General features: G+C 32.4%; 2 protein-coding genes across 2 annotated transcripts in view; one reads left to right on the forward strand and one right to left on the reverse strand.

Annotated features, from left to right (window-relative positions):
- Nucleotides 1-3,179, forward strand: part of LOC105992382 (5'-nucleotidase-like) — a 32,004-nt gene extending 28,825 nt beyond the window's left edge. Inside the window, exon 8 of the mRNA XM_013025235.1 lies at nucleotides 3,154-3,179. Within this exon, the coding sequence (XP_012880689.1) occupies nucleotides 3,154-3,179 (26 nt within the window). The remainder of the gene's footprint in view (nucleotides 1-3,153) is intronic.
- Nucleotides 3,180-4,752: 1,573 nt separating this feature from the next.
- Rnf180 (ring finger protein 180) overlaps nucleotides 4,753-9,011 on the reverse strand; it is a 104,626-nt gene continuing 100,367 nt past the window's right edge. The window contains exon 6 of the mRNA XM_013025256.1: nucleotides 4,753-4,952. Within this exon, the coding sequence (XP_012880710.1) occupies nucleotides 4,753-4,952 (200 nt within the window). The remainder of the gene's footprint in view (nucleotides 4,953-9,011) is intronic.

Here is a 9,011-nt window from a genome sequence, read left to right on the forward strand (position 1 = left end):
ACTGACTTTCTTGGCCAGGCTTGCTTGAACCACAGTCTTCAGAAACCAGCCTTCTGAGTAGCTAGAATTACAGGCATGAACCATAGGTGCCCAGCTAAATTTGTAATTTTTGCAAGTAAAATGTACAACCCTATAAGGCATTCTGACTTCTCCATTAAAAGTTGTGCATATCATAATTAAAGGGAAAGGACATTTGTATTTTAAGAGACCTGTGACTGTGACTGCCTTTTCCTATTTACAGAAAGAAAAAGACATTCAGTTTGTCTTTGCATTAGTAAAAAACCATGAAGTATGAATTGTGGGATAGTTAATGTAAATTGAAGTTTTATCTAATAGAAGAAACTCTGGTAATACTATTTTCATTTAATTTTCTACTTTTTTCCTCCATTAGCCATATGCAGAAATGAATGTACTGACATATACATTTACTATCTCTGATGAATCCATGATAATAGAAAGCAGACCATGGTAGAAAACTTGGCTTCCAATACACTCTCAGCTTTCATCTCAATAACAGGATACTAGATAAGTTTTTTTAAACTTCTGCTTTTTAATCAGAAGGAGCATATGGACTCCTAAGTCAAAAGAAGTGTTCTGAAATCCTTAGGATATGCGGTTGCCATTTAAGTGGGATTTAACTCATGGATAGAATTTAAATTGAGCATAATTTATAGAATAAGTGGTCATTAATTCATCCAATCAATCAATATTTCTTGAGCATGTAATGTTTTTGTTTGTTTAATAAGAATGAATGAAAGTATCTTATAAATATTATATGCTGCTATTCAGTTTTACTGTACGCAGAAGTGTTATTTTAACCTGATAGTTTTTTTGTAGAAAGGAACATAATCAAGGAAGTTAAAACCACAAACAGCATTATCTCTAGATGAAAATTAAAAAGAATATCAGTCAAGATAAAAATAAAGTGTTGCTTTTTTTGTGAACAGAGCTGCAATAAACATGGATATATAGATGTGTATTTCTTGTTTTGGATATATTCCCAAGAGTAGTATTGTGGGATCACACAGTAGTTTATTTTTAGTTTTATAGAAAACCTCCATACAGACTTTCATAGTGGTTGCAGTATCTTACATTCCCAACAGTGTATGAGGTTCCTATCCCCTTATCCTCTCTGGTATTCGTTATTGTTTCCCTGACATTTGTTGGAAAGAGTATTAAGAATCTCACTAAAAGCTGCAGAACAATAGGGGATTGACCAGGGCAGGAAAAATCCAAAGTATCAGAGAGTTGTTAATCTGAATATAATATATACTTGTGTGAAAAACAATGGTGAAACTCAATTAATATATACATTCAAAGATGGGTAGTACAACAGCCTCTGTCGAGGGACAGGAGGGAGGAGGGTGAATGGAGAGGGTGGACAAGGGTGAATATGGTCAAAGTACTTATGTGTATATATGTATATGTGTATATATATTACAACTTACTGTAATAATTTATTAATACTTTGAACAAATGCCATACAGCAGTAAATAATTTTACCTGGGATAACAGATGTAATTTTTCCATCTGTTAATGTAGGAATTACAGAGTTCTTAGAAGTATGTTTTCCACATTGCTAATCAACATTGGGATTTCAGAGAGAAATAGCCAAATGCTATCAATGTTTTTGAAAAGTGCCTATTAATTTGAATCCATATTTATTCAGACAGCTGAATAAAAATTTATAACTTCCTTAGGAAAGCCTTTATAGTGAAAATATATAGTATAAATTATGTTTAATGGCTTAAAATTCTTAACAGAATATTTTATGCTAACTTCTGAAGTTATTTATAATGGCATACTTTAATCTTTAAAACAGAATTCTACTAGCTGATTCCTCTTAAAGTTTTCCTCTAATTATCCTGAATTGATTGTAATTATAGTGATTTTTGCTTTTCATAGCCTTTCAATTTATTATTCTATTTCAAGTTTTCTGTTTCCCTTTTTTTTCTTTAGTAACCTACTTACTTATACTTCCAATCAGCCTTTAGTGTAGTAGCAAGTTTCATTTTTTACTGATCCATGATGTCTCTTGGGCACAAGTTTCCTATTGGGAGCAGAGGTGTGTTGATGAAAACATCTAATTTGGGTTGTTATTCTTTGAATTAGATTGTCAGTGTTTTTATACAAATAAAAAAGCGAGAGGTACTGTGTTAATTCAGTCAGCCAAATTACTACAAATTCAATGTCTTACAAAGCCTCAAATGGGTAGAAATGGAAAGTAATGGGGTCACTGTTCTCAAATTTCAACATATATTAGAAATAATATGAGAAACTTTTAAGGATTCTTATTTCTATGTCAGTTCCCATTAACTTAAAATATTTGGTCATAAGCCAAATATTATGGAACTACATAATGGTAGGCATGTTTTTAAGGGTTCTCCAAATGATTGTCTTATACAGCAAAATTTCAGAACCAGTTCCATAGATCTGTGGTTGGCAAACTGATGTACAGGCTGTATCTAACTGTTGACTTGTGTATATTATAGTAAAGAAGGTTTAAAAGTAATAAGTAGTTTACAGAAAAAGAATATATTTCAGAAACGTATTTGGCCTGCAAAGCCTAAAATATTTACCTTTTTAGACATTTACAGAGTTTGTTGTCCTGTAATACAGATTTATTTGGTGTATGCAGCATTGGTTCCACATGAAAGCTTTATAAAACTGCACAATTTTAGACCCTCTCCTACACTTACTGAATCAGTTCTGCATATTAATAACATTCATATAAATAACAGAAGTCGAGAAGCACTAAGACATAACATAATTTTATCAGTGCTTCTCTAAGCAGCCACCAAAGATAAAAGGTTGCACAGGGAATGAAAGCTACTGAATGAAATAGCCCATATTAAATTGTGATCTGCATGTATCAAGTAGGTTTTCACAGATACAAGCAATGAAATTTGTCCTAAATAAGATATAAATGGTTCACTGTTGCACCAGATTGTGCCTTTTTCCTATTGTTTGTTTAGCAGCATTATTATTAGCAAAGTTTCCTCAGTGAACATCCAACTCTAGAAAGTTTCCAGATCTTACAAACAATATAGAGAGATAGAGTGCCAGCTTTGAAATTGGACAAGAAAATGAAGTTGCTTTCTAATCATTCTGAATGTGTTAACATTATTTCTCTTCCTTGTCTTTAATATGTAGATGCATCATCTGATTCAGAGTACTGAGAACATTAAATTAAATAACATGTTAGAGTGACTATGAAAGTATCTAAGATATGAAAGTTTTATCAATGTTAGCTACTGTCTTTTGTCACTTCCATTTTCTTTTAAATGGTTTCATTGAGACAAGATGACATCTGTAAAGCCAATAGAACACACACCATACTCTTACAAGAATATTATGCATCCTTTAAAATGCTGTTACTAACACTTATCAAAAAAATAACATTTGTAGCAAAAGGATGGAATAGAGATCATCATGCTAAATAAAATAAGCCAATACCACAAAGGCAATTATGGCAACTGTGGAAGTTGGAACACTTACTCATGCGAGTAGAGTGTTAGGAAGGGAGAAGGGAGAGGGAGAGGTGGGGAGATAGGAGAGCAATAAAAGGGGGCAATGGAGAAGTGAATACGATCAAAGCATATTATATGCATGTAAGGAAATGTCATAACGAAACCCCTTACTGTGCATAATTAGTATATACCAGTAATAACTATTTTGTCCTAGATTTCACAAAAACCACCTGGGAAAATGAATAAATAAGCTTATGTTTCTTTTTGTTTCAGTTTTCTCACTTTGGAAATTGAGATGCCTGCCCTATTTCTGCCCATTGGAATAACTCAGATCATTTCTTATTTTAATAAAGAAAAATTAATTATAAAGATTTTTGTGCTATAAGTAAAAATGTCACTTATTCTTTCTATAAATTCATGAATATATTTCTAATAATTTTATTTCAGACAATAATTCAGATATTAACAATAAAAATTAAAAATCACTCTTTATTGCACATTTACAATATACTTGACAATAGTCTAGTTAAGTGAATCATTAATTACAGTTTGGGCATGCATTACTCATTTAGATGACTAAAATCAGTTATTTTTTGTTTCTTCAAGTGATTCATCTTGAAATTGGAAAGGGTTAATATGGCTCTCTAAAGCATCTGCTGTTAGGGGTTAGTTTCATTTTCTTTGTTATTCTGTTGCTTATTACAATTAAAAATCTTGTACTGACATATTTTTAAATCTGTACAAAAAGGATACTCAGTTTTTGATAGGAGTAAGGGACATAAGTAGAGATAATTGGAAACCTAAACAATATACCCTGCTAGATTAGTTCCCAGAGAACATCATTAATCTTTAATGCATCTCATTTGCCTAAGTAGTGATTGACTAGCTTATCAATAAAGATACTACCTACCCAGATTATCATCTCACTTTATACTTTCACTATTTTTAAGTGGAAGGAAAACTGCAGCCTTTTACAATCAAAGTATCAAAGTAACCTTGTAAAATAAGATTCCCAAATCCCAAACCAAGAAGTATAAAATTAATAGGTCATTGTTGCTAAATTCTGGATACATTAATTATTGAATAAAGTTTAGTTTGTTACATGAAAGACATTAATAAATAAATCCATTAATCCCAGGCTTTCTATAAATGCCAACAATCATATAAATTGTCGCATATAACAACATTATAAACACATTTTAAAAACACATTTTAAAAATGTTTAAGCAATTGTTATTTACAACATTTACGATTGTTCAATTGTAGTAAGATATGACAATTCCTAAAACGGAAAGAAAAAATAGCAAAGAAAGCAGAAAACAATGAATCCAATGACCCAATTCACTGAGTAAATATAGATGATCACCATATCCATGTCAAACCACCATCCACGGCTATCGTCCTCGAAATGCAGATAGTCCATCCTGTGTGCACCATGTGGGAACTGCCTTCGTGTAACTGGAGCTGCACGTCTATGGAAACCTAGAAGACAGGCAAAAAAAGTTCATTCCATTCAAATACATGCTCAAGAAAGAAGGTGCATTATGAATACAAAGCCATCATTGATTTCATTGATTGGTATGTATCTGACAGTTTCTTTGTAATTAAGTACATCTGTATATGTATATATACATATATATATATATATATATATCTACAACTACTCTGTAGAAAGTATATGAAAGTATATATGTACTTTATATATGTTTTTGTGTAACTACTTTAAAGATATATATATCAAGTTATAAAATGTATGTATATGTTATGATTCAACAAAGCAGTTTATGAATACAATGCATCTTGATCATTGTCACTCCTTTCAATATTTTCACTCACCCCTCCTGATCTACCCCTTCCTTCACTTTTCTTAAATTTGTAGGGAATGCATTGAACTTTTGACTGCATTCTTGAGCTATCAAAAATACCATCGAGGATGATATGTTAAAGAAAGGGGCAGCAGACAAACCTAGCACTATTACTACCTGGGCTACATTATAAAGGGCTTTCAATATCAAATTTCTCATATTTGCCATCTAATCACTACTTTTGAAGATTAATTGTAATTCTTTTCACATGAAACATTTTCTATATTTAATTTTCAGTTATTAATCATTATACAATTGGTATTGTAAGTACTGTTTGTAACTTCTAGTTACTGGCTTTTTATGCCTTGAGAATTTCAGCTACATGAACAAAGTTCTATGACAAAAATATCTCTTGGTTTAGCCTTGAATATATATGCTGGACAAGCATAACAGTACTCATTTCAAGACATTTGGCTTTGATTTTCCATATATCAAAAATAATGGTAAAACACGGGTAACAACCTACTAGAATCTAGATAGGTATATAAAAAGCAAATCTCACAAGTAGTTTCTTATTGTATTTGTGAGAAACATTACATTCTATGAAGTGTTAAAATTTCTTTGTGCTCATAAATGTAATTATTTAAACCCTGAGTATAAATATGTCCACTGGCTATCTTCTTTTGTTGATTGGTGTATGTAAAATATAAAGTATTTACAAAATGAAATAAGCTTTTAGTGGTTGATTATCTTCTGCCTTTTACTTATCCACCACTTTTAAGTATATTAGAGTTAGAGATGGATGCAATACATAAAATAAGCAGAAAATACATAATCCTAATACTTGCTGGCAACTCTGGTGATAAAAATTCTGTGAAGCTCTACCTCCAAGCAAATTCTGAATAATACCTTTTGAAATTAAGAGATGTTAAATGTTATGCTCAAAGTTAGGCTGCTTATTCAGACAGATGGATTACATTAACCTAGGCTATCAGTTACAGATAAACCTCTTCAATCAATAATGATACTATTTTCAAACATAAACAGCAAAATAATGTTTTATTTAGATTTAAAACATGAAAGAAGGACACCAGACCCAAAAACAACAAATCAACAAAAGGTTGGACAAATGAGACTTCATGAAACTGCAGAGCTTCTGCGTGGCAAAGGACATAGCTAGCAAGATCAATAGAAAGCCTATGGACTGGGAGAAGATCTTCACTAGCCATACAACAGACAAGGGCCTCATATCTAAAATATACTTAGAACTCAAAATATTAAATCACTCAGAAACAAATCCTCAAAAAAACAGCCTCCCCATTAAGTGGGCTAAAGATTTAAAGAGAGACTTCTCTGACAAGAAAATAAGAATGACCAATAGACACATGAAGAAATGCTCAACTTCTCTGGCCATAAAAGAAATTCAAATCAAATATGGTCATATGTACATAGCTTTTGACCTTTTCTGCTTGTCCTAGACATATTCTAGTTATTGCAAGTAAGGGAAACCATGGGACCTACATTTCTTTGGGCCTGGCTCACTTCACTTAATATAATTTTTTCCCAAGTTTTTCCATTTCCTAACAAATGGGTTGGTGTCATTCTTTCTGATGGAGGCATAGAATTCATACACACACACACATACACACACACACACACACACACACACACACACACACACGGCCTGGCTCACTTCACTTAATATAATTTTTTCCCAAGTTTTTCCATTTCCTAACGAATGGGTTGGTGTCATTCTTTCTGATGGAGGCATAGAATTCATACACACACACACACACACACACACACACACCACAGTTTCTTGAGAAAGGCATCAAGGAGGAAGATACTAATGCAGTTCCAGAAGGTGATGTTGACCCACTCTGGTTTATGCAACAACCTCTTATCAGTTGATACTGATCACTAGTTGGTTAATTTCTGCTAATTCTGATAAGAGGAATTGAATGGAAATTTGTTGATAGGCATTGGATCAATAATCATATTACAAAAATTACCAGAATATGAATCATGGTGATTATTTGCAGGTTCCACTATAAAGTGATGGTAAGAAAATACTGAGTTGATTGTGCTATTATGAGAATTAAATGAATTAATATATGTAAAATACATGCCTGGCCTTAATAAATGTTCAATAAGGGATTTTATTATTTTAATGATTACTTTCAGTAGTTTTAATATGAGAAAGAAGCTGTTTTTTCCCGTGAGTGCTTGATTTTCATACTGTGTTTTTTTCTGATTGTCAGTAATCTTACTATATTCTTTGTTTAAACAATTGACTATATGACTATTTCCTTCAAGTATGAGTCAATTTTCCTAAGTTAGTTAACTATAAATCAATTGCTAATAGTTTCACTATTGCATACCAAAACTAGAGAATTCATTAAACATTATGGAGAAGATACGTGCTATCTTTTATTGGATGAAGATTTAAAGATATTTTCAGATATGCTTGTGTTAAAGAAACTCTTAGTGTAGGACTGTTTCTCAAATATTAAATAAAAATTTCATCCTCAGCGTAGACAATTTATTTGCTGTTTAACTTAGAGTTGGTTTTCCTTCAGTAAGAAAATTACATAGTAAGGAAAGGATTTGTCCTGGTAGGTTCAGCTTCTGAAGGACACAAACAATTGATTTCTCTAGAAACCAATTATTGCTCTATATATAGTCAAGGAATAGCATACCTAAATCATTATAAATACCAACACAAACACACAGATACACAGACAGACAGACAGACAGACAGACAGACACAGACACAGACACACACACACACACACACACACACACACACACACACCAGGTCATTCCAGAATGAGATCTGTATTGGAATTAATACACTAGAATTGACTTTTTATAGACTCAACAAAACCTACAACTTATTTTTGGCTGGTAATTATTATTTGATATGAATACAAGGTCTAAAAAGTATCCAATTTTTTTTTGGGTCCGGTCACGGGGCCTAAACTCTGGGCCTGGGCGCTGTCCCTCAGCTCTTCAGCACAACGCTAGCGCTCTACCACTTGAGCCACAGCGTCACTTCCGGCTTTTTTCTTTTTTGCTTATGTGGTGCTGAGGAATCAAACCCAGGGCCTCAGGCATGCAAGGCAAGCGCTTTACCACTGAGCCAACTTCCCAGCCCCAAAGTATCCAATTTTTAAACATTTTGTTATGCTGATTTAAAGAGTACAGTAAAGATACATGAGATGTGTGGGTACGTCCTCTATTTCTGTGTGGAAAGAGAACACTACAGAGGAAACTCTACTTTTAAAGGCATCTAAAGACTTGGTTCTGTGACACTATTCCATTGACAATACTCATTGCCAAATCAAAGTTTTTTAGCATTTTTAGCATACGTTTATATGCTATTATATGAATTCAATTAGTAGGTTTTTAAAATTTGAAGTATCTTTTAAAATACATTAAATCGCTAGATTTGTCAATATTTTACCATACCTGGGGTAAATCCTTCATGAACATATTGGCTTTTATATCCAGGCTAATATTGTTATTACTATTTTATATGGTATTTTATGCATATCTTAAATGAGAGATTGGCTTATAATGTTATTTTATGATGTCTTCACCTGGTTTGTGCATCATTCTTTTTTTTTGATTTTTTTTATTTTATTTGTGAAAATACTGTACAGAGGGGTTACAATTGCATGGGCAGGATAATGCGTACATTTCTTACCAAGCATTGCAGCCTCCTCCTTTGTTT

This window comes from Dipodomys ordii, unplaced genomic scaffold, assembly GCF_000151885.1.
Source record: "Dipodomys ordii isolate 6190 unplaced genomic scaffold, Dord_2.0 Scaffold83, whole genome shotgun sequence".
Lineage (NCBI taxonomy): Eukaryota > Metazoa > Chordata > Mammalia > Rodentia > Heteromyidae > Dipodomys > Dipodomys ordii.